The 26,202-nt window shown below is 39.6% G+C and overlaps 2 protein-coding genes and 1 pseudogene across 3 annotated transcripts in view; 2 read left to right on the plus strand and 1 right to left on the minus strand.

The window, feature by feature from the left end:
* Nucleotides 1-640: 640 nt before the first annotated feature.
* On the plus strand, nucleotides 641-11,055 carry ZDHHC23 (zDHHC palmitoyltransferase 23). Of its 2 annotated transcripts, none has more exons than XM_039843058.1 (4): nucleotides 641-829; nucleotides 2,760-3,470; nucleotides 5,037-5,204; nucleotides 7,145-11,055. In XM_039843058.1, the coding sequence occupies exons 1-4, from the start codon at nucleotides 669-671 to the stop codon at nucleotides 7,410-7,412; spliced, it is 1,308 nt and encodes a 435-aa protein (XP_039698992.1). In that variant the 5' UTR covers nucleotides 641-668; the 3' UTR covers nucleotides 7,413-11,055. The 2 variants fall into 2 exon arrangements, with proteins under 2 accessions (XP_039698992.1, XP_039698993.1); XM_039843059.1 differs by having other exon boundaries at nucleotides 5,046-5,204.
* Nucleotides 11,056-13,306: 2,251 nt separating this feature from the next.
* Nucleotides 13,307-26,202, minus strand: part of CCDC191 (coiled-coil domain containing 191) — a 77,305-nt gene continuing 64,409 nt past the window's right edge. Inside the window, exons 14-17 of the mRNA XM_039843049.1 lie at nucleotides 20,738-20,881; nucleotides 15,471-15,623; nucleotides 14,839-14,984; nucleotides 13,307-13,801 (exon numbers count right to left, since the gene is read on the minus strand). Of these exons, the coding sequence (XP_039698983.1) occupies nucleotides 13,657-13,801; nucleotides 14,839-14,984; nucleotides 15,471-15,623; nucleotides 20,738-20,881 (588 nt within the window). The 3' untranslated portion in view covers nucleotides 13,307-13,656. The remainder of the gene's footprint in view (nucleotides 13,802-14,838; nucleotides 14,985-15,470; nucleotides 15,624-20,737; nucleotides 20,882-26,202) is intronic.
* LOC120586873 (uncharacterized) lies at nucleotides 25,742-25,857 on the plus strand (annotated as a pseudogene).

The following is a 26,202-nucleotide window of genomic DNA, read 5'->3' on the forward strand; positions in this document are numbered from 1 at the left end:
CTGCTGCCGCACCTCGGCCCCCGCGCGCAGGTAACTTCCCTTCCAAGGTCATTCTTCGGGCGTGGCGGCGCTCGCGTCTCGCCCACGTCCTTACGATTGGCGGGGGCGGGAGAGGGGCGCCCTGTGCGTGGCTGGAGAAGCGGAGCTGGACGGCGACTCCGAGCGCTGCTCCGGCCCCGCGGGCCTCTCCGGATCTGGGGCTCCGGCCCCTGCCGGCGGGAGCGTGCGGCGGCCCCAGCGGAAACCTGGCGCCTCTCTGTCCGCAGCCCCGAGGGTGACTTACTGCTCGCGCCCAGGTGCGGGTGGGGACCACTCGGCCCTTCCTACCCCGCACCTGCAGGTGCGCGTAGCCACCCGCGTCCCGGCAGTCCCCGGCGGCGTGGTTGGCTGTCGCTATGGTAACGGCTGGTGCCCAGACGGAGCTTGTCCTGGTTGGGAAGGGGTGATGAAAGCGACTTTGAAACCCGTAGAGCTCCATGTCAGGCCGTGCCGAGCCAGAAAAGCCTGATGGAAATTGCGCCCCCCACAACCCTCTCCTCATTTTTAATTTTTCAGGCGTTGGCAGTTAATCAGAGAGAGGCGTGGATGTGTTTACAAGATGTGAGTTGTGTTCTTTCCACCGTTACCCTCCGAGGGCTTCTTACACCTCATGGTGACAGGTGTGAATCATGACACAGAAGGGCAGAATGAAGCCAGTGAAGAAAAGCAAAGCAGAAGAACCGGAATTGGAGCCCCTGTGCTGCTGCGAGTACATTGATCGAAATGGGGAAAAAAACCACGTGGCTGCTTGTTTGTGTGATTGCCAAGATCTGGATGAAGGGTGTGACAGGTAAGAGCAGGGTATTTCTTGATGCTGACCCTCCTGGCACTTTTGAGAACTACCATGTATACATACGTTCAGCTTAGCTGTCCAGAACACTGAGATTTGCTCTTGATTCTATTTCCAAGGCTCTAAAATTGAGAATTGTCTTCTGTGTCAAGGGTGAGGATTTTATAAAGATGAGTTACTCAGTCGTGCACAGCTGTTAAGCCTGGTTTACTAGGACATTATTTTTCATCGAAAGGGAGAAGGTGATGGAGAAGAACAGGCAAATAAAGGGATAATAGGCAAGTTAAATGTATAATAAAATAAAATGCATGTCAGCAGAATCTGTAAGCTTAAAAGGAACGTATTAGTTTCAGAAAGTTCTCACATTCTCAGTGGTCTCAGTATTTAGAGACTGCTTGGGACTGGACTGCACCTGGCCACAAATGGACCTTGATAGTTAAAATTTTTTTTTTTCTGTTGTTTCTGGGGAAGAAATTCAGCCAGAAAGCACATCTCTACCCTTCACTAGTTGTTTTCAACAAGAGCAGTAACACTGTCTTGTTCAGTGCTATTGTATTTGGTTTTTATTTTCACTATTATCCCAAGTGACGGAAATTACTATCTAAAAAGAAAACTTTAAATATCACTGAAAAATTTTGTATTGAACAGTAATAACCTGGTTTTTATCCATTTTTTAAGTAATTATATGTTTAAAAATTATTGCCATATGGAAAGCATAATATAGGAAGAATAAGGATGTTGGAAACTTGCTTTTTCCTCTAACAATTACTTTTGCTTTAAAAAAGTCATTGCTATGGCAAATTGCTGACTTAGAGCTTGGTGTGTTAATCTAGCCATGAAAAGCATTCTTGGGGACCACCGTGATCTAGTACCAACCTTGACACCTGAATACCCTATAACTTCTTTGTAATTATTTCTTGACAGTGTCTATGGTCTTTTTGACAGGTGTCTCCAAATATAGGTTCTTTAGACTTAGTCTAAAATCCATACTGAGAAAATGGAGCACTTTGTGCTAATGAGTGGAGAAATAATGCTGCTTCCATAATCTCCTTCACTCAAGACCGCAGCTCTTCCATTAACCTCCTAACTCTCCTTCCCCCGCCAGCCCTTGAGACCTGAGCTATGTGTGAGTTCTCTCCTCTGCCGTCTTCATACCCTCCTCTGGAGATGGGCTCCCAGCACGTCTACTCTCACTGCTCTGTATGACTCTCATCTAGTAATCTCCCACTTTCAAGTTCCAGCCCTACTTTTTTTAATTGTCTAAAATCAGTGTTATCCTTCCTTAAACTATTCTTTTCCATACTAGCCTAAGTGCACAAAAAATGTCAAGAATACCATGTGTCCACCAAACTTAGTCATTTGAGTCATACTGGTTTGCTTTCCATTCTTCCCTATGCAGATCCCTACCCCTACTGAACGGGCTTACTCCCTGGGCCCAGTACAAATTTTGTGCCATACACATGTCTGTCCACTGGAATGCCTCCCTCCCTTCCTCTCCACCTGAACAAGTGCACAAATGCAAGCAAGCTGTCAAGGTCGAGCACAGATCCCACCTTTCAACAGAGACCCCTCTGATGACTCCACCTGGAACTGTGCACTTTCCTCTCAGCACTCCTTGTGATGTCTGACCATAGTAGTTCATCGAGTGATTTTGCTGCTTTGTCACATCTGATATTTCAAAGTTTCCATGTCATCTTGTCTTTATAACTAGATGTTGAATTTTTTTGAGACTTTTATGTCTGTACACCCACCAAGTCTAAACAGTACTTGTATGGAATAAGTACTAAAAGCTCCTGTTTAGTAGTCGGGAAGTAGAATACTTGGCCTTTGGTCGCTTTTATCATAAATGCTGTCTGGTGTACAGTGTTCAGTGGTTTCTAATTCAGCAAACCCATATGAAGCGTCTTCTCTTTGTGCTCTTTCTGAATAGGTGGATTACGTGTAAATCCGTGCAGCCGGAGACTTGTGAAAGAATCATGGATACAATCTCTGATCGCCTCCGAATTCCTTGGCTTAGAGGAGCCAAGAAAGTTAACATTAGCATTGTTCCCCCTCTCATCCTCCTGCCTGTCTTCCTCCGCGTGGCTTCCTGGCATTTCCTCCTGGGGGTGGTGGTTTTGACTTCCCTTCCTGTGCTGGCTCTGTGGTACTACTACCTCACTCACAGAAGGAAAGAGCAGACTCTGTTCTTCCTGAGCCTCGGGCTGTTCTCTCTGGGCTACATGTACTATGTGTTCCTGCAGGAAGTGGTTCCCAAAGGGCATGTGGGGCCCACTCAGCTGGCCCTTCTTACCTGCGGGTTATTTCTGATCCTCTTAGCCTTGTACAGAGCCAAGAAGAATCCAGGCTACCTCAGAAATCCAGCAAGCAATGACAAATCTCTAGGCAGCAGCCAAATTGAGTGCCTGAACAGCAAAGGGCAGGAGAAGTCCAAAGGGTTCCTCGGCGCAGATACGTCGGGCAGCCTCAACAACCGCACGCTGAAGGATGATCTGAAGGGCTCTTCCAGGGTGTCGGCTGGAAGCCCCACCAAGGTGAAGGAGGACTGGTGTGCCAAGTGCCAGCTGGTACGACCAGCCCGGGCATGGCATTGCCGGATATGTGGCATCTGTGTGAGGAGAATGGATCATCATTGTGTCTGGTATGTGGGAAGAATTTGGCTTGCAGAGTGTAAATTCACGTGAGACTCTAGCCGTGTTTGAGCTTCCTTTGTATCATAAAATTTCTCTCCTTCCCAGCCTTGTACCTTGTAGATATTTGTGGGCTGTTAGGATGTTCCCACTTAGTCATCAGTTTGTTGAGTTTCACAAATTTAGTTCTTTCACAGTCATTTCCTGAAGGTGTTGTTTTTTTTGTGGTTGTGTGTGTGTGTGTGTGTGTGTGTGTGTGTGTGTGTGTGTGTGTTTGCTATTCCCTATTGAGCTGCCCTTCATTTGTCTTTTCTAAAAGGGAAGCATTTACAGTTGAATGATTTTTTTAAAAAAGGAATTCGTCAGAATCAGTATAGGTCTGTTTTCTTGTGCTGTTCCTTTTGAACAGACTTCAAGAAAATGTTTCCACATTTTTAAGTAATTCTGTCCTTTCACCATACAAACTTAATCATTTCGATAACTACCGATGATTTCTAATTTGTATTGGTAAGGCCTTACCAGATAACTTCCTGTTAGTTACTGGCAGAGAGATGTGCTTTTTTGGCACCAATATGCTGACCAGTGACAAATGAGGACACGTAAGGCCCATGAGATATAAAGTGCAAATGTTAAAGATAACATTGCAGCTTTACTGAGTAAATCTTAAACTAAAGGGGGTGTAATTAATTCAAGATGTGACTGCTGTAAGTAGCATGTTTGCAGCTTTTTGCCTTAAGGCAGTCATGGTCAGTTAATTATGCTTTTTATGGCTAGGATTCTGGTTATTTAGCATACATCCCCCTCGGAAGGGGATGTTGGAGAGGGTGGGACACAGAAAAGCCAGGAGGACATCGGGGTGAATCTCAAGTGTGGGGCTCATGTACAGGGACAGCTCTTTTCTGGGGCTTTGTCTTTGGGAGTAAACAGTGATTTTCATTTTTAGATATTCCACTTCTGTGTTTCTGTCACTAATTTGTGTGTGTGTGTGGCCCATTTACAAGTGCTGGTTTGCAGAAGGTCTGACAGCCTCACCCAAAAGATCTCTGCCCAGTGGGGCATCCCCGTGGCCCTGTACATCCTGCCCTACAAGTGGCTGTGACACAGACTCTTTATATCTGACGTGTAGTTTGCATATCATCGAAGTGTTCGGGATGCTTTTTATTAATATAAATTTAACATTTTCTCATACTGTGTAATACTTCTGATTTAGCACTTTAAGTTTTCATAACTCTGATATTACCCTTTCCTTATCGTGGTGATTACAATATTAACTCTTTTTACAGTTGGGGAATAGACTTATGAACATTTAGAAAGATTTATCAGCTCAGTTCTGCTTTTTACTTAGTTTTGTCCTTAAACTAATGATATGATTTGACTTTGCAAAGAGCAGAAAATATAAGACTACATCTCTCAGTGGACAAGTTTTTAATTCCCTAAAACTGAAAAATAAAGAGAACATACTTTTTAATAACTGAAATTCACACGATTCCTGTTTCAAAAGCTTTTTTATTATGTGAGTTATATAGAGAACTTCTTTTAAAACATGTTTGCTTTTTTCCTCCCTATGCTGTTTTGAGGATAAATAGCTGTGTCGGAGAATCAAATCATCAAGCATTTATACTTGCGCTTTCGATCTTCTTGCTCACCTCGGTGTACGGCATCACGCTGACCTTGGACACCATTTGTAGAGATAGAAGTGTCTTCACAGCTCTCTTCTATTGTCCTGGAGTTTATGCAAATTACAGGTGAGATGTGGATACCACAGCACAGAGGCCCATGGAGGAGGGAAGGGATGTAGCCATTAATGATAGGGGCTGTGATTCGCTGCTGGGTTAGGAGTTCTCAGCCAAAACAGGACAGCCTATGGGGCTGCTGGGTATCCCTGAAATTGCCAACAAAATTGTGCAGTGGATAGGTGCATTTTTCTAGGGTGATGTCCAAAGGATCACTGACCCTTAAAAGTGGGGAACTAGTACTGTAAAGTAGGGCCAGGCTTAATCAGAGACTTCCACGATCAAATGACCACTCAGATGCCCAAGCAAGTGACATTGAAACTAAACCAAATAAACTAGCAGTCCCAGGGTATGTGTGTGGTCCATTTTTGTCATAAATAGGGAACTCCTTACTTTATTGCTGCTTTCAGGAGCTTTTTAGCCCAATCTTATTTTACTGCTTCTGACCCTTTTGTGAAGTGCTTACAGTCTCTACAACCTTTCTTTTTCTGTTTAATTTCTATTGATTTTTTCTGTTCTACTTTTTTTTTTTTTTTTTTAAGAAAAATCACCACTCATGATTACTGTGGAATCTAGGTCAAATTTCCTTTGGCTTTGTTAGTGCGCGCACGTTTCTATATTATGAAGATCTCCATACCTTGGCAGAAGCTGGGATTTTTCAGTTTTGGCCCGAGCAGCCGCCTCCCCTGAAAGCCACAGGCTCCCGTGTTCTTTGTTTCCTCCCCTCCACCCTTTCTTCTGACGTGGGTGCTCTGTGCTGTCTGAGGTCCTGTCTTAGCTGGGACAGCTCTGCTTCCATGGTCCTATTCTTTCTTCTCACTTTGTTTTCAGAACAATCTCTGCTTTATCTATATAGTGCCACTGTGCAGGTGTTTGTTTGTATTAGTCTGTGGATAGATCTCCCCATTGCCATTGTAGACGCAGACGTTTCTGGGTATTCTTGCAATAGACTGGTTCTACTCCTTAGGCTAAGTTCCTTTTTTCTCTCTTTTGAAAGTCTTAGTAGGTTATGAAATTCTTCAGTAACACTGAAATTCTTCAGTAATTACTATTCTTGGTAGGTTGTAAATGTCCGAAAGCAGGGCATATTACAAAGCGTGAGTTTTGTAGACTGCATGTGGGTCACTTAAATGAAATGAGGAACATAGTCCTGCCATTGGTTCTTACTGCTCTGTACAGGTGATTCATGCCTCCTAGCCAGACTTCGGCTTTCCTCATGTTTGTGATTTAATCATCTTTGAGGTCCCTTTTGGCTTAGGAAATGAAGATTCTGAATAAATTTATTTCCATCTAACTCACTGCAAATCTCTGAATGAAAAGTAATCATTAATTGGTAGCCTCTCCTCACAATCTTATTAACAAGCTGAAAGCTTTCTTGTCCTGTGTGATTGTTTAGCTTTAAGAAGTTGAATATGAAATGTAATGGTGCTTCTACACATCTTACAAGTAAAGGGCTTCTAGTTTGGGGAGTTGTCTCTTTATCTGTGCTCATCACAGGACTGAAAAAGAATGGAAATTAAGAATTTTAGCACTGTTCCCGGGTTCCCACCCACAGCTTCCTTGAGATGTCTGTAGCAGCCTTGTGGTGCCTTTGTTTTCACCTGGGTTAGGAAGAAGTTAGGAATTATTCATTCATTTAACAAACAGATTTTGAATGCTATTGTCAGGCAATGTGTTGGTTGTATGGGGAATACAAAAATGCAAAAACATAGTCCTTGCTATACTAGGAAAACATACTAGAAAAAGAGGCACCAATAATTATGAAATAAAACATGTCAATTAATAGCCATAAGTTAAGCAGCTTATTGGTGTTTTGAGGATAGAAAAGTATCTTCCAGTGGAATAATTGGGGAAGGTGCCAAAGTACTACATGTGTAAAAATGTCACAACAGTGACAGCTTTCTGAATGTGGAAAAATCGGCAGCCCTGACCAGTCCATTCTTCCCTCCCAGCTCGGCTCTGTGCTTCACCTGTGTGTGGTACTCTGTGATCATCACAGCAGGCATGGCCTACATCTTCCTGATCCAGCTGATAAACATCAGTTACAATGTGACTGAGAGGGAAGTCCAGCAGGCACTTAGACAGAAGACGGGGCGCCGGCTCCTCTGTGGGCTCATCGTGGACACAGGCCAGTACAATAGGGGCTTCCTGCGGAACTGGCACCAGTTCTCCACCCTGGGCACTCACCCATTCCACCACCCTGCTGAGGACATTGTCTGAAGTGCCTTCTGTACGGTGTGAGGGATGGCTCCTCCCTCTGCTCCCTTCCATTGTACACTTCAGTGTCCATGCAGGATGTTTGTTTTTATCCCTGGTTTCTTAAAGGCGCCACAGGGCCATGCTCAGGTTTAGAGACTGGACTGAGAAGAAATTAATTTTTCTGACTTCACAACTTAAGAGCTGTTTATACTGAAGCAGCAAAAGTAGAGCCATTCCTTTCCAGTCACCTTGTTAAAACTAAATCGCCAGATGCTGAAAATGATGTGGATTGCTAATGCACAAATTAATAGAAGCAATTCCATCCATTAGTATGGGAGAAAGAGTTTTGGATTAGAATAGGTTCTAGTCCCTCTTTTAATTCCTAATAGCCATGTGACCCTTAGTTGAGTCACTTTCCCAAGTCTCAGGTTCCTCTGTAAAGTGGGGTACTGATGCCTATCCTGGCTACCTCACAATGCTGTTATGAGGGTCACATGACAGAGGAGGTATGTGAAAAGCACTGAAAGACACTTAAAGCACCAGAGATGTATGAAGTATTATTAGGAAAATCCCAAGACTGAGAAAAATGTTGGTAGGTCAGAATATTGAAGCCCATGTTATTAATCTGTTTTCAACATTTCAGAGTGAAAAAAAGATCCCCAAATACCATGTTGTACAGTTGCAGGAATTTCTCTTATTAACTACTCAAACAGGGTAGAAGATGACCAGATGGATGGATTTGCATTTTCACTGGATCTTGAAAGGACAGTTGATACCAATTATAATGATCTCTGGTATAATGTACCAGTGGTCACGGGTATAGGCGATGAGTTCTTATATTTATCTTATTTCTTAGGAATTTATTGTTTATATTTACTCTAAATAACTCCAGTAGGCATTAATGTTTTTTCCTCTTTCCATGTCTCACCTGGTAAGGTGCTAGCCACACTGTGACGATGGCTGGAAGAGGAGGACAGACATTCCTACAGGGAACACTTTATTCTCTTTCCTGAGTATGGTGGCTGGTTAATATCAAGGGCTTGATTTTTTTGTTCATGTAATTGAAATGTTGTCAGTTACAGCACTAAGTTGTAATAATCCATTTTCTGGCATTCACGTTATTCTGGCATGGACTCTTTGAGGAGTTGATTTACATCTTCCCACTTAACTTGTATATTACTTCTCATTCACCTTTCACTACATAAAAGTATCTCACTGGGAGAGAAAAAACAGGGTATATGTGGTTTTCACTAATTAATGAATTACTGTTCTTCCTTAGCTTTTCCAAAAATATCAAGTTGTTTCTTCAATCATATCTCAAAACTGAAAATGTATAAAGGATTAAATATTTATATAGAATGGGTCTATGCTGCTATGGGTTTAAGATGAGGCAATTTTGGATGGGGTAAACACTCGCTTGAAATATTTGGTTTTGTACTTGTATGTCCCAACAATAATTCACGAGTCCTTATATTTGCCTTGGCTTGTAGTTTAATATAGGGAAAATATTGCCAGGCTTTTCAGTCTTTCTCTGCATGCTGCTGTAACGAGATTTGTAAATGTTGAGAGGACATAGTGCTACTTCCTGCAGCTCTGCTCTCCGCAGCTAGCACCATCCTTAGTCCTTCCATTAATTGAGGCTGTCCTTAAGACAGCTTCTCGTTGCTTTCCTCAGAGATGGTTTGTTTAACAAGTGATAGGCTCCGTATTCCCTTGTGATGAGCCAAAGAGCAAGTCTGGGGGTGTTAGCAGAGGCTGTGGTTTCTACAGTGATGCACTCTCCCTGGCCCAGAGTCAAGTATTCATTTGGAATTAACATTAGATCTGGTATAACTAATTCCTTTCTGTATAGGTTTGAGATAAGAGAGACAGTAATAATGTCAAGGACAGCACATGTGGCCAGAAATCTCTGGTTGTTGTTTCTTGAATGCCACCTCTGTATAGCCAACTCTGATCGTCTAGCAATTGATAATATTCACAGAAATGTTAGAAGAGTCAGTAATTTTAGCCTCTTGCCAAATCTTTAAAAACAGTCAAACCATAATGTAATGAAGATGAGTCGTGCCTGAAAGACCAGAGTCATTTGAGAGAATTAGGAATGATCACCATCTTTATAACCACCCACGCCTAATAGTGTTACCTGGATGGGGCAACTCAGTCCCTCACTTTGATAAGGTCTTCTTGTATATTATTTTGGATTATTGGAATTAAGATTCTTGTTTTAAGTTCCTTGAGAACTTCACGATCAGCATGTTACAGAAGAAAGCTCAAACCTTTGACAAGCTCAATGGTTTTGTCGGAGAGTAAAAGCCTACGGAAGTACTTGCACCAAAAGGAGAGAAAACAAGGGTCTCTCCGTGAGTGCTCTTTAGGCTCCGGAACAGCCTTGGCCTAGACTCCTAGACTTTTAAGCTCTTTGTGATGGGGAACTACTGGGAGGATTTTGTCATTTTAAAGGAAAAAGCTTCTGTGAGAAGGTGAGGCCCAGAGAAACGTGGTGGTGGTAGCCACTGATCTGCATAGCTGTCAGCCAGCCTCCTCCCCGCAACATAATTTCAGGCAAGTGGGTCTCCTTCTCTCCCCCTACAGACTCAGCCTCTGTTAATAAACATACTGGCTGTGGAGCTTAGTAAACGATCTACTGTATTCTAATTAGCATTACTGTCATGCTCCTGTGTACTATACCTGGGGAGAAGAAATGGGTCCATTTGAAAGATTAAAAGGAGAAAGGTTAAGGATCAGGATTACACGAAAGGAGAAAATCCTTCAGTGTTTAAATATTTCTTACGATTTCCAAAGAGTACCTTGTGGTTATGGAGGGGCCCACCTGAAATGAAATGACTGTCAACAATGCCTCTTTGGTAGGTTTTTCTGATGCTGCTGAAACTGAGCCTTAAGTGTGTTTTAGGGACACTGTGCTTCTTGTCTCACCTTAGCCACCTCTGTGTCTGTGTGTAGGATACTGTAGATCTTTGCTGTCCAAGTAGTGTTTTCCTTTGGTGAATGAAGTAATCGTTGTCTTCCATTGTACCATCTGCCCAGCACAGAGACTGCTACAGACTTTCTCTTATGCAATAGTCCTTGGTACTTCAAATATTTTTTGCAAGAGAAAATTTTCTAAACTAGATCTTCCACTGCCAGAAAACACAGTGCCAGTAAGGTTCTCTGTAATACTGACCATCTACTTAATAGATATATTTCCACTGGGTAGGACATTAGATTTTTATTATGAAACTCAACTAATATAAGCAAAAATATGATATCTAGAAGCACAATTTTAACGAGGATGTTTAAAAATTAATAGTTTGTCAAGTTTAAGAGTCTCTTTAAACTAGGTAAGTAGTTTTATATGACTTAACTTAATGTTAGCCATATTGTGGTACCCTGCATTTTAAGGAGAATTTCTTACTGTTAAAGGGTACAGCTGAAACTTATTGGATTTCATTAACCAATGTCACTATAAAAAATTAATTAAAAGAAAAAAAAGAATTCCCTCAAATAAGCAATCGATGGAGACTTTTGCTTGAGGCACCTGCTTAGAATCTGGTTTTCTTAGCAGCAGCTTGACAACAGCATTTTATATTAAACATTGCAAAGGTGATGCAAGAGGAGAATGAAAGCTGTGCTTAATTTAATGCTGAATAAAATTCGGTATGTTCTTGTAGCTGTTTGCTGTGATTAGTATAAACTTTTGTAAAATCAGCTAAATTTAATTCTGTTGCTAATGGACAATTATCCTTACTTCAGTTGGTACTAAGTGTTTCGCTGTAGTATCAGCAGCAGGCCAAAGAGACTGAGTGGTTAATGAAGACAAATTTCTAGAGGTTGCAGCTATTTCTGCTTTGGGCTTGTAACTTATTACTACTCTAGCCTTCCGGATGGCACATTTCACTTCTAGAAAATTCATACTTTAAAGGCAAAGCTTTAAAACTAGGTCTAGTCTGTTCGTTCTAGTTATTGATGAAACTAAAATCCTGTATTTCTTCAGATGGTGTCACTGAAAATATCCCATGTTATAGAACTTGCAAGCTCAACTAGTTGAGACCCTATGGTCTGGGTGATTTGATGGTTTGAATTGTTGGGGCTTTTAAGCCTTTTCGTTTGATTATGTTTCTGGGTCAGATGTTGGACTAAAAGAACCCAGGAATATTTATTTAATATTAAACTTAATATTTAATGTAACTAGCCCAGCAACATTAAAAGGGATTTCTGAAGCCAGCTCTGGAAGCTGCGGGCTAAACATTTTGCACTGTTTTTTACTTGTATTCATATTTTCTTATCACCTCAGACTCCGACACAAGGCCTTTTAAATGGTGATTTAAAAAATTACTGCCATTTATGTAAAATAATGTACTGTGACCAAGTCATTTAAATGGAAAATAAAGTGCTTTCTTTACAGAAATTACTGGTGTTTCTTAGTGTGTCTCCTGAACTCTTGTTTGAAGAAAAGTCTGCATTATAGCTAGGCTGTCTTTCTGGCTACCTAGATGTCCCCAGCCTGTGGACCTAAAACTATCTTTAGCCCTATCATTTTCCTCATGGTTTCTTTTCCAGTTTTGTAAGGCAGGGATACAGCTCATTGGGCATTTTGTTAGCAGTAACATTTCAAATCATATCTTTAAGACGGCCCAGCGAGAAACATAGGTCATTTACTGTTATTTTCCTACGTCTCTTTAAGAAGGTTCGATAGGTGGGTGAAAAGTTCTTGCTGGACTAATTATAATATGGCCTGCTAAAGATTCAATTTCTAAATGATGCTTGAGGCAAAATAAAAATAAAGCTCAAAAGAGAAAACAAGCTTTATGGGTTTATTTAGGACTCTGGCATGCTTACTTAAGGGATTTACCCTATCTACAGGCTTGGTATTAAAGTAAAATTAGTATTTGATTTCTGGGTGCTAATATCAGCGAATATTCTATAAATGTACTATAGTTAAGTATAAACAGACAGTGATGTAGATGAAAAGATTAAATATGAGTTACTTTTAGTCCCATTTTCTTGAGTGGCCGTAAGTCCTAAGAGTTTTTAGATGATAACTGTATAATCACGTTAAAATAAAAGGTGTAGAGACAGGGATATTGTTGAAAAATAAAGTTCAATTTAGGGTGTTGTGTCATTTCTGAGTATATTATCACATATCCTCTATAGGAAAAGGACAGAAGTCATTTTGCAGGTGGTGTAGCTGGACACCCCTTCTAGGAAGTAAGAGATGGTAACAATTCATTGAACAAAGAATTTTACTTTGCCAACTCAGATTTTTAACTTACCAAGTAAAAGTGGTTACCTCAGGGCTGCAAGGGACTTAATCATTTTACTCTGTGCATTTATCTACTACTTGAATTTGTTGTAATAAGCATATGTTTTATAATGAAAAAAATTTTTCTAGCAGGTAATTCAGTTCACAGAAGGGAGTATTTTGTCTTTATAGTCTTTAGCACTTTAAAGATTAAAACATTCTTTGAATTCAAGATAAATATCTTGATAGATATAAATCAATCTGAGCTGAGGACTGGAAGCCAGATCAAGCATTATTTAGAAGTTGCAGCTGGGAGCATAAATACACATTTTAACAAATTGCTGGACTGCCTTTGATAGAATCATTAGCTTTTGGAATTCCTGCTTATCAAGGTGCACTGAAGAGAAGTATCTTTGGTGCCCCAATTTCTGTGAAATTGGGCTACACTGTTGCCCTTTGCAGCTATTGCATTTTGACAGGTGATTTTTCAATGGAGTGGGCAAAAAAGGACAGTGTGGCAGGATGCTTGTTGCTAATGCTAAGGTACTAGATGACATAACTCCTTTTCTGAGTACTCACTACTTTTAATTTCTATTTAATTAAAGTTACTTTTGTCAGCAACTCATGTTAAGCTATAAGGACACATTTTCTTCCACAAGCTCAGGCAAGCAAACACTTGTCCTTTTTAAAGTTTATAGATGCTAAAAATATATAGGATATATTTGAACAATGGGGCTCCAAACTTCCTTTGGATGATCATGCTGTGATAAATGCTTTAGTGCACTGATGAGCAGTTCAAGAGAAATAAAACAAGTACAAATTTACAAAATAATTCCTTGATCCAAGAACTATGTGACAACATTAAGTCAGGCATATGCAGATACATACATGCGAGTGGGTGGCAGTAACATACAGATATTGTGGACTGATGGACATTCCCATCCTAAGCACTGCACTGGCTTGTGTCCACTGCACACCGAGGACTCCTCTTACACAAGGACCAAATATCTGACTGCTGGTACAGCTAAGTCATGGTGGTGCCAGCACCTGGAAGTCTGGAAGAATTTCAGCTACCTTCTTACGGAGTTGCTCTCGCCTTTCTTCTCTTACTCTTTCCTCTTTCATAAATTTTACAAACTTCTTCCATGTCTGAAAGGTGATCCAGAGAATCCTCCTTTAAGAATAAAAAGGAAAAATGTGAAATACTGAGGAAAAGTTGGCTTTCCATCTGAAGGACATTAAAAACTATAAGTAAGAATCATCCTTATGTGCATAAAACATTATATAAAAGGTACGGAAATCACAATTAGAATTCAGACCAATAACTGAGGTAAAGAAAATAAAGCAACAAAAGTGGATAAGAGGGATTGATAGGTTTTTATTTTTCCATTCGGTAGTTAAGGAAATTGTCAGAAGGTGACACGACTTCTATACCTATATAACAATCTTCACACCGGAATGTGGAGACATCTGTTCATAACATTATGCTCATAAGGAATGACAGACACCCAGTCACCGAAAAGGACAGTTCATTTGTTTACTTTCAGAAGTGCATAATGAAATTTAGAACATTTCTATCCGAAATGCTTAAGATTACAAAACAAAGGAAAACTTACTGATATGGAATAACTTATTCCCCAAGGAGACTAGCTTGAATAAGATGACTGTATCATAAATATTAACATGGCATACAGTATTATGATTCTACTTATATAAAGTTCCAAACCAGGCAAAACTAAACTATAGCCTTGAAAGCTGTATACTTAGAAGGTAAAAGTTAAAAAAAGGGGCGAACAAGGAAATGTTCACCATAAAAATCAGGAAGAGGAGAGTAGTTTATTTTTAGGAGAGAAGGGTTAGGCTTGTGATTGGGAAAAAGCCAATAGAGACTTCTGGGGGCCTACTTCTGGACCTCAGTGGTGGAGACATGGGTGTCCAATTGGTAGTAATTCATTAAGCTGAATTTGAGTGATTTAAGCACTTTGCTATATTTGTGTTATATTTTACAATAATGCTAAAAACGTTGAACTCAAACCTGTGTGACTAACAAAGAATATATACCTTCTGGGATTCCCACCCCTGCCCGGTATCTCCATGTGCCCAGCTCTCCTAGCCTCCACTTCATCTTTTCAGACGTATTCAAGGCATAGAACACACTGCAGGGCAATTGTGAAGTCAGGGAGTGAATTTCCTCGGAGAACAAAACCTCACCTGTCATTATGCTCTACCGCAACCTTCTGCTTGCTCTGAAAATCGATCTTGGCCTCCCTGACCATGTTAAACCAGGCCCTGAAAATCTTTTTCTGAAGAAAATGTACACACAGTTTTCGTACTTCTTCCTCTAGATCAGTCAGGTACTGGGGATGAAGAAAAGAACAGAAGTGAGACAAATTATGTCACAAAGAATAAGAACAAATAGTACAAAAGAGAGAATCAAAAACACAAAACAAAGAAACAAAGGACACTGGAGGGATAAGGAGAAAAAGATAACACGGCAGACAAGATAACATCCTTTGTAATGTATTAAAAAAAATAACGGAACCAGAGTGGTAAAAACAGTTGTAAGATGGAGGGGATAGGTTTCTAGCAAAATCACTTGAGCAAAAGATGATATGATACATTACAGTTTATCAAGATGAACACTGTGTGAAAAGAAACATGATTAAGATTTTATACTAACAAAAAAATTTATCTGACACTTTTTCTTTCAGAGCAATGAATTAGATGGATTATTTTATATTCTTGAAAAAACAATGACTATGGATATTCTGCATTGCATTTAATTTTCTTACACAGGATTGAGCTGAGACATGTATTTAAAGCTCTCTTCCCTGTGGCCTTACCTGTAGCCAGCTCTGGATGACTCTCCTAAGCAATGTTTGGGAATAAAACTGATCAGCCTGAGCCGTCTTCCTAATCAGGCTTTCCTGACTCCACTGGAACCAGGTTAGCAGGCATTTCCTCTGTAAGGCCAAAGAGTGATGTTCTTCAGCCACCTGGACAATTTTTTAAATAAGAAAAAGGAAATTATTTCTTATATCTTAAATCATTTAAAGAAACACACATTCCCCTGGCAAAAAATGCTACAAACCCCATGTAGGCAGTTACTAGAGAGAATAATCTTAAGGACACATAACCTATGTTCCAAAAGCTTTGACTGTTGATCCTATTTTAGATTTCTATCATGCTTAGCCTTTCAATGCTGACTCCATGAAGACTACAGTAACTGGCTGGTTATTAGGGAAGTGGAATAAACAACCTCCAGAGCCATTATTTCACTTGCACTGAGTTTTGAAGTGGGTGGCTGGCAAATTTCTCAGTTTGTTCTCCTGGAGCTCAGACAGCAACTCTATAACAAACCTTTCTTTTTTATGGACTTAACCACAGTCTAATTGAGGGATGCCAATACTTTCAATTAGTTTTGTAGAATGAGCTGTCACCAGCACTGAAATTTAGACATTGTCAATAAACCTCAAAAGCATGATAGAAAAATAACGTGATGAATAATTCAATGTCTTACCAACTTAAAAGGCTAAGAGCATCATTCTTTCAAAATAAACATATAACTCAGAGTTTATAGATTTTAAAAAGTAACTGTTATAGTCTTTCAAGAGATAGGAGAAAAATCCTTCCCTTTTAGTCCTCTCTAGACAATTAACACATTTTTCTAAGCTTTGTCTAGCTACCCAGCACTGTGAATGTTATTGATCCTAGTGAGTCTTTTGGCAGTCATACTTCTTGGCCAAAATGATCATCACAGGAGGTCTCTGTGGCACCTGAGACAGCTGCCTGTCTTGACTTCTTCTTCCCAGTCTAGAAGCCAAAAGGCAAGGGAAGCCAGAAACACACAGCCTCTTCCCCTCCCTTCTCTTCATCCTCTGGGAAAACAGAACCAGGAAGAAAAAGATTCTCAGAAGATTCCTTAGAAATTCTGAAAATGGTTGTTGGAATAAATGGAATACAGCATGATGAGAAAATTCTGAGATGTTCTAAATTAAATTACAGAGGACAAAGTGAGAGAAAGAGACAGAACTGTTAGTCTGTTAATGGCTGCTGGCCAGCTAACAAAAAACTGCTCACATTCCTTCTACTGCCTGTTGGAACTTTGGATTAATTTCCGGGTGGCTATTTAGGCAGATTATTTCAGCCAGGCACCGTCTAACTCCAGGAGCCTCATTGTTTTCACGTGTGTTTTCTGGACTGCTCCCCACAGCCAATTGAATTCGGACCCTGTCCCTATCCCAGAGCTGGCCCCACTTCACTTCCCACCCCTCTGCCTATAAAGCTAATGAACATTCTCTTTCAGACTGTCTCATTCTTCCCCTTTACCTGTACTTGATGTATATAAATGCTTGCAAAACTCTGGGATGATGGACATGTTGTCTTTTCTACCTAATCATATTGCTGGTTGTTTAGACTCCAAGCCCCAAGACAGGTCTTCTTTTGGCTAGCATTTTGGTTCAGTAAAGCTTTACTTAAAAAAATAAAGTTGTGGAAGTTATTTTTTGTTGTTGCTTGTTTGACAAGCACATTTGAGTTTAAGGGAAAATGCTAAATAACCCTTCTGAAAAAAGTATAATAAACAAGCCAAGAACTGTTTAATGGGACCCTTCTTCTTAATTTTTTCTACCCCTTCCTGGAAGCCAGCTCTGATGGACATAGCTATCCATTTCTCTTAGTGTCCTCCAAAGCTTTTTAAATTTTTTTTACTTCCAACTGGTGGTTGACACCGACATACACCTCTGATTCCTACACAGCACAAAGGCGTGCCAGAACTGGGCAGGATTCTTGGAGGAAGATGGTACTGAGCTCCACTGTAGCTTTGTAACCAATGTGTTGTGTAACTTAAGGCAAGTAGTTTCTCCAGGGCTCAGTTCCCTCAGCCACAAATTGAAAGAGATGAAGAGGACTGTTATCTTGTGGTGATAGGCTGAATAAGTGGCCCGTCAGGAATGGCCTGGTCCTGATCCCTGAAACCTATAAATATGTGACCTTTCGTGATGACTGAGATTTTGCAGATGTGATTAAGTGAAGGACCTCAAAATGAGGAGATTATCCTGGATTATATGAGAGCCCTAAATGTAATTACAAGGGTCCTTATAAGAGGGAAGTGGAAAGATCAGGAAGAGATTAGAGTGAACTGAGGAGGCTCTGAGCAATGGAAGGCAGGTGACTGCTAGCTAAAAAAGGCAAGAAACAGGTTCTCCCCTTGGAACCTCCAGAAAGAACTTGCCCTGCTCAAAGTTTTGAAGAAGGGCCCAGTTGGGACCCCCATAGTAGAAGCCTCACAGTGGCCCTGGTCTCACTTTTCCTTGCCCTGTAGCTTAACAATAGATTGTCCCCTGCGGCTTGACCCAGAGCTTGGAATGTTCCCTGCCATAGAGAGTTGCCCTGAAAGATGATTAAATGCTCTTATGCTTACTGATCACAATCTTTATGGTCTAGCATTCTTTCCAGACGACTCCCATCTTTGTTCCTGGGTGCTCACTCCGCTGGAGCATGTTGCCAGAGGGGAAGGTGCCGTGAAGCACAGCAGACTCCCCGAACCACCACGTAGCCCCGCAATAATACCCAGATTTTCCCTTAAATACCCCAAGCTGCGCTGAGAAAGGAAGGCAGTTTTTGAAGGTGTTAACCTGCTGCCTTCTCAGATCACCGGGGCTCTGACGATAAACACTTTGCTGAGCAGCTCAGGCAGCACAAAGCCCGGACTTGGTTGCCCTCTGGTTTCACTTTGACCTTAGTAAGTCTGATTTTGGACTTCTGACCTCCAGAATTTGAAGATAATAAATTTTCATTGTTTTAAACCACTAAGGTTTGTTGTAATTTGTTACAACAGCAAGAGGAAACAAATACACTGATGAACTAGGGAGGTGATTTTCAAAATACGGTGCTCAGACCACTTGTATCTGAATCCCTTAGGCTACTTTTAAAAAATAACAGATTCTCTGACACTCCCACCCCCTGGCCAACAGCTCAGAACTACTGAAAATATTTGGATGTGGTACCAGGAATATGCATTTCTATAAGTTCTCCAGGTGGTTTTATGAACAAGAAATTTTGGATTTTTTTTTGATCACGGTTTCAGATTTGTGATTTCTGTTTTTATTTTAATTTGGCTTTTCTATATTTAAAGCCTATAACTTATTTTGAGCTCAAACTTTGTTCCTATTTTTACATTCTTATGATTAAATTTCTAAAAATTTGATTTGGTTATTCACTCATAGATTTAATTTTGTTTCTAAATTTCTTATCTTTCTTGATTTTACTCAATCAAAAACAAGGACCAAAAAAGAAGAGCTAATAAGAATTTAAGAGCCTTTCCATTCCCTGTCCGCCTTTCCTTTCTTTGTATATTAATAATTAACAATAAAGAAATTGATAGGAGTGGCTCCATGGTGTAGTGGTTAGCACGTCTGCTTTACATGCAGAAGGTCCTGGGTTCGTGCCCCAGGTAGAGCAACGGGCCAGGCCCCAGGTGCGCACCAAGAGCGCGTGGGAGGAGATGCCCTGCCTTCAGAGATCTAGTTCTTAAGGGGAGATGGCAACATCTGTAGGTCAGGGGTGGAAGTGGGAGGTGGAGGGAGATGAAAAAGATGGGGGGGGGGAAAGAATTTGATAAAAGCCAGATAAAACTAGGAGTGCTCAACTGGAGAGCAAACTATCTGATAAGACCAATCTTTGTGGTAGTATATAAGAAGCAAATTTCAATTCAAATTTCATATTTCATTTCCAGGTTAATTCACATAGAAGACTGAGGAGTCAGCCCTCCCCATCTCATTACTAGGAAAAACCCAAGCAAAGCAGCAACGGCTTGGGGAATGGATGGATCCAGGCTTCCAAACAGGATGATCCTCTTGCCCTTAGGCCCAACCATTACAGATTGGCCCCCTCAGCTGATTTGGAATACTCAATAGTGCCAGAACCACTGGTAAAAAGGCTGAGGACAAAAAAATTAGGGACAGAGGAAAAATAGTGCGGAGGGCATTTAGGGAAGATGAAAAGAAGGTATGAAAATAGAAGAGAACAAAGAGAGTGAAGGGTGAATAGGTTAGCTAGGGAGGAAAAAAAGCAGCCTTAGTCACATTCACAGAGGTAAAACTTGCAGCATTACTTGATTTAGTGGGATTCTTATGATATGAAGCATTATTGTTCATTTTTAAACCTGGTTTTTGCAACCAAAGATACTAGTCTTACTTTTCAGTATTAACCTGGTGAAACATGTAAATAAGAGTGGTCATAACTGGTACACATTACTGAGCTTATTATTAACTAGAATTCGAATGATAATACTTTATGTATTTTGAGCTTCATGATCATTTATTTGAATGCCCTGTTCTACACACTGGATAAATCTGAGTTTCAATGGTATTTGATTTCATATATCTTTGTGTGGCAGAGTGGATTACTGTTCCCTATAACAGATTACACACCCATATGCTTTGTGTGTAATTTCACAGTGCCTCCCAATGGAGAAGATGAGCCTCTTTAACCCCTCAATGACCTTCAGTTCGGCCTTATGACTTGCTTTGGCCAAGAGAATGTTAGTAAACATGATACAAGTAGAGGTTTCATATAGGTTTATATGACAAGGTTGGGCCTTTGTACCTCAGACATTTGCCAAGTGAAGAGCATGCACTGAATAACTGCTGGAGCCAAAAATAGAGCCTGTAGAGAGACTTGAACCCAATCCACAACTGGTCTAGACATGTGAGTGAGAAATAAATGCTTGAGTTATATGCCACTGATATTTGGGGGCTGTTTGCTATGTAGCTTTACGGTAGCAGAAACCTGACTAACAGATCTTACGGTAATTATTTTTCTCTTTATTAAACCCTGCTAAAAGTGAGAGAGGCCTCTCTTGTCTTACTTTGGAGGTCTCTAAGCAAAAATTTACTCTAGCTTTTCCAACCTATTCAATTACAGAAGTCTTTTCTCACCTTGGAAGACCAAATATAAACTCTTATCTAACACAAATAAATATAAACTCTCAATTCATTTCTCTTTTTGGCTTTTAAATCACCAAACAACACCCAAAGTCTAACTGGGTATTAATCCTATTTCAAAAGTTCATTTTCTAATTTTGGAGAGTAAGAGTGTGACATTGTACCTGGACATTTTGCTTGCTTTGCATTCTCAATCTCTTCCAGGGCTCCAGACCTTTTTTTCTTAGTAATACCCTTTCATAATGGTCTTTGGCTATTGCTTCCAGATGCTGGTTCCTCTTAATTCTCTTCTGTTTCTCTAGTTCTTTCTGGAAAAAAAATGAAATAAAAATGCTGAGGAGGGACCAAGATAGCCAAATAGGAGGGTCCTCAATTTTCCTCCTCTTTCGGATGCACTGAATGTACAGCTGTACACAGAGCCATTCCCTCTGAAAGAAATCCAGAAACTAGCTGAGTGACTCTTCCATATTGGGCGAATGAGAAAATACCCACATTGCAATAGGTAGAAAAGGTTGAGACCTACTTTTATGATAAACTCATCCCTGGCACAACACCATAATGTAGGAGGGAACTCCCAACTCCCAGCTTCGACCTAAGGACGAAGAGTTTGAACTGCACATCTAGAACCCCAGCTTTTAAGAGGAACACCCAAAGGAGGGGCCCCTAAAACACCTACTCTGAAAGCCAATGGGGCTTGTGTCCATGAGACACACAAAACTATAGCAAACAAAGAAACAGTTGTTAATGGACGTGTGAAATCTGCTGTGGCTATCCCTCTGAGGCTCAGCCCTGAGGGAACAGACAAAAAACACTCATTCCCTAGTCTTTCCCTGAAAGGGGTTTGATTGCATGCTTTATAAGCTGCTTTCTGAGGTTCTGGCTTCTAATTTAGCATGCATCTAGGGGCTGGCTATGATCCTCCCCAGAGCCTGGGGTAGCTGGTAGGCAATTACCCCACCTTCTTCCTCTGATGAGCTTCAACAATGAAACCAAATTGCCAGCATCTCTAGAAGGAGCTTGTATACACATCTGGCAGCCCAATTTTTGTCACTGCCATGTGAGGGACGGGACCCTGGATCACCTGGCTCAGATAGCCAATGGAACTTACATTCACAGTCCCACAAGACCATAGCAAACAAAGAAACAGTTTTAAATGGGTACAGGAACATCACTTCCCCGTTCTGTCCCCCCCATCTAACCCCCAGTGGCTAACCACCTGGGCTCAGTGCAGAGGGAGCAGGCAAAATGCATCTCCTGATTTCTTCTTGGAAGGGGCTTAACTACAAACATTCCTAGCTGTTGCCTGAGGGTACAGCTTCAAATCAGCTTGCATACAGGTGCTGACTGAGATCCTCCTCTCTGGGACACTGACAGGTCTTGGTACATGTTCAGCTACTGTGAGCAACTAAGAACCAAGACAGCAGCTTGGATGTTCACAAAGGTCTGAGACAATCAGGAGCCTGGGCCAAGCTAACTGATCTCCTACACAAGATAAATCTGTCAAGATTAGGAGATGTGCCTGTTTTAGTTAATGCACAGAAACCTACACAAAGAGTTAAGAAAAAAAACAAATAAATGAGGAAGATGTTCCAAACAAAAGCACAAGATAAATCTCTAGAAAACAATCTTAATGGAATGGAGATAAGATATCTACCCAATAAAGAGCTCAAAATAATAGCCATAAAGATGCTCGCTGAGGACAGGAGAGCAAAGCATGAACAGAGAGAATTTCAACAAAAGATAGAAAATATTTAAAAATTACCAAACATAAGTTATTCAGCTGAAGAATATAATAACTGAACCAAAAAATTCAATAGAGTGGTTCAATAGCAGTTTAGATAAAGCAGAAGAAAGGATCAGCTAACATTAGACAGAGCAGTAAAATTTACCCAATCAGGAGAATAAAATGAAAAAAGAATGCAAAAGAGTGAACAAAGCTTAAGGATCTTATGGAATACCATCAAGGGGGCAAATATATTCATCATAGGGGTTCCAGACGGATAAGAGAGAAAGGGGCTGAAAGCTTATTCAAAGAAATACTAGCTGAAAACTTCCCTAACCTGGGGAAAGAAATATATTCATATCCAGGAAGCCCAAAGAAAACCAAATAGATGAATCTAAAAAGACGTACACCAAGAGACATTATAATTGAATTGTCAAAAGTTAAGCATAAGGAGAGTATCTTAAAAGCGGCAAGAGAAAAGCAATTTGTTACATATAAGGACACTCCCATGTCACTACAAGCAGATTTTTCAGCAGAAAGCTTACAGGCCAGAGGGAGTGGAATGATATATTCCAAGTGCTGGAAAAAAAAAAAAAAAACAATTGCCAAACAGGAATGCACCGCCAAGTAAAGGTGTCCTTCAGAATTGAAGGATAGGTAGTTTCCCAGATAAACAAAAGCTGAAAGAGTTCATCACCATAAGAACAGCCTTACAAGAAAAGTTAAAGGGAATTCTTCAAGTTGAAACAAAAGGATACTAATTAGTAACCTGAAAACATATGAAAGTATAAAATTCACTGGTAATGGCAAATATATAGTTAAATTCAAAACACTAATATTATAATAGTGGTGGGTGAATCAGTTATAACTCCAGATAAAGGTTAAAAGACAAAAGTATTAAAAATAACTATAATTATAATAATGATAATCAATATAAAAAGATGTAAATTATAACACAAACACATAAATGGGGGAGCAGGAGTGTCAAAATAGAATGTATGCATTTGAAGTTATCATCTTAAAATACTGTTAGAGCTACAAGGTATTAATGTAAGCCTCATGGTAATCACAAAATATAAACCTATAGTAGATATACAAAAGAGAGAGAGAAAAGAATTTAAGCATACACTACAAAGAATCATTAAATTAAAGGAAGAAAGAAAGAGAGGAACGGAGGAACTACAAAATATCCAGAAAGAAGTTAACAAAATGGCAAAAGTAAATCCACGCCTATTAATAATTGCTTTAAATGTATATAGACTAAATTCACCAATCAAAAAACATGGAGTGGCTGAATGGATATAAAAACAAGACTCCACTATATCCTGGCTCATTCCAGCTTTAAAGACACACACAGACTAAAAGGGATAGAAAAAGACTAAAAGGGATGGAAACCAAAAAAGAGTGCAGTAACTATACCTCTATCAGACAAAATAGACATTAGGCCAAAAACTATAACAAAAGACAAAGGTCATTATATCATGCTAAAGGAGACAACTCATTAAGAGAATATAACAATTATAAATATGTACTCCAAACTGGAATACCTATCTATAAAAAGCAAATATTAACATTTTGAAAGGAGAAATAGCAGTACAATAATATTAGGGGACTGCAATAACACACTTTAAACAATGGATAGATCATCCAGACAGAAAATCGATAAGGAAACATTGAACTTAAACTAATGTTAAACCAGATGAACCTAACAAACATATACAACAGGGGGTCCATGGCATGTTAGAAACCAGACTGCATAGCAAGAGGTAAGAGGCAGGTGAGTGAGTGAAGCTTCATCTGTATTTGAAGACCATTCCCAGCGCTAGCATCACCGCCTCAGTTCCACCTCAGATCATCAGGCATTAGATTCCTATAGGTGCACTGGTCCCTGGTGCCAAAAAGGTTAGGGACTGCTGATGCAATACATTGCATCTAACTGCTGCAGAATACACATTTTCTTAAGTGCATATGGAACATTCTCCAGGATAAACCATATGTTAGGCCACAAAATAAGTCTTAATAAATTTAAAAAGACTGAAATCATATCAAGCACCTTTTCTAACCATAATGTTATGAAATTAGAAACCAACCACAAGATAAAAACTGAAAAATTCACAAATAGTGGAGATTAAACAACATGCTTCTGAACAACCAATGGGTCAAAGAAGAAATCAAAAAGGAAATAAAAAAATATCTTGAGACAAATGAAAATGTAAACACACTTACCAAAACTTATAGGATGCAGCAAAAGCAGTTTTAAGAGGGAAGTTTACTGAGATAAACACTTACATTAAGAAAAAAGACAGATATCAAATAAACAACCTCACTATAAACCTCAAGGAACTAGAAGAACAAAAATATAAGCCCAAAGTTGGTTAAAGGAAGGAAATAAATATCACAGAAAAAAATAAATGAAATAGAGACTGGAAAGACAATAGAAAAAGATTAAAGAAACTAAGAACTGGTTTTTTGAAAAGATAACAAAAGAGACAAACCTTTAACTGGACTGAAAAAAAAAAAAGACAAATAAAATCATTAATAAAAGAGGAGACATTATAATAAATAACACAAAAACACTAAAGATCCTAAGAAACTACTATGAACGATTATATAACAATAAATTAGATAAATTTCTAGAAACCTAGAAACATACAACCTACCAAGACAGAATCATGAAAAATTAGAAAATCTGAACAGACCAATTATTAGTAAGGAGACTGAATTAGAAATCAAAATCCTTCTAACAAAGAAAAGTCCAAGACCAGATGGCTTCACTGGTGACTTCTACTAAACATTTAAAGAATTAATAGCAAGTCCTCTCAAACTCTTTTATTTATTTTATTACTAACTCATTTTACATGGCCAGTATTAACGTAACACCAAAGCCAGACAAGGACACAATAAGAAAATTACAGGCTATTATCCCTGATGAACATAGATGCAAAAATTCTCCACAAAATATTAGCAAACCAAATTTGACAATACATTAAAAGGATCATACACCATGATCCAGTGGGATTTATTCCTGGGATGCATAGATAGTGCACAAATCAATGTGATATACAACATTAACAAAATGAAGGCTAAAAATTATATGAATATCTCAAAAGATGCAGAAAAACCATTTGACAGATTTCAACATCCTTTCATGATAAAAACTCTAAAAAAATTAGGTATAGAAAGAATGTATCTCAACATAAGAAAGGCCATACATGAGAAGCTCACAGCTAACATCATACCCAATGATGAAAAGCTTTTCCTCTAAGATCGAGAATGAGACAAGGATGCCCACTCTTGCCAATTTAATTCAAGACAGTACTAGAAGTACTAGGCAGAGCAATTAGGCAAGAAAAAGGTGGACGTGGTTCCATAGTATATCGGTTAGCACGTCTGCTTTACACGCAGAAGGTCCTGGGTTCATGCCCCAGTGGAACCATGGTCCATGGTCTACGGCCATGCCACCCTGAACAAGCCCAGTGTCTGATCTTGGAAGCTAAGCAAGGTTGGGCCTCGTTAGTACTTGGATGGGAGACCACCTAGGAAGACCAGGTGCTGTAGGCATAAATAATAATAAAAAAAAAAAAAGAAAAGAAAAAAGAAAAAGAAAAGATATCTAAAATCAGAAAGGAAGAAGTAAAATGCCTCTGTTTGCAGGCAACATGATATTAGATATAGAAAACCCTAAATACGCCACCAAAAAAACCGTTAGAATAAACAAATTCAGTAAAGTTGCAGGATACAAAATCAGTATACAAAGTCAACTGCATTTCTATACACTAACTATAAGCTATTGGAAAGAGAAATAAAGATAAGAATCCATTTACAATAGCATCAAAAAAAAAAAAAAACTTAGGAATAAACTTACCCAAGGAGGTGAAAGATCTATACATAGAAAACTATAAAACA

This window comes from Pteropus medius, unplaced genomic scaffold (genome assembly GCF_902729225.1).
Source record: "Pteropus medius unplaced genomic scaffold, Ma_sr-lr_union100, whole genome shotgun sequence".
Classification (NCBI taxonomy): domain Eukaryota; kingdom Metazoa; phylum Chordata; class Mammalia; order Chiroptera; family Pteropodidae; genus Pteropus; species Pteropus medius.

Coding starts and splice junctions, on each gene's coding strand:
- ZDHHC23 (XM_039843058.1), top strand. CDS start 669: ATGACACAGAAGGGCAGAATGAAGCCAGTGAAGAAAAGCAAAGCAGAA. Junction 3,471..5,036: donor ATGGATCATCATTGTGTCTG/GTATGTGGGAAG, acceptor TGCTGTTTTGAG/GATAAATAGCTGTGTCGGAG. Junction 5,205..7,144: donor GGAGTTTATGCAAATTACAG/GTGAGATGTGGA, acceptor CTTCCCTCCCAG/CTCGGCTCTGTGCTTCACCT.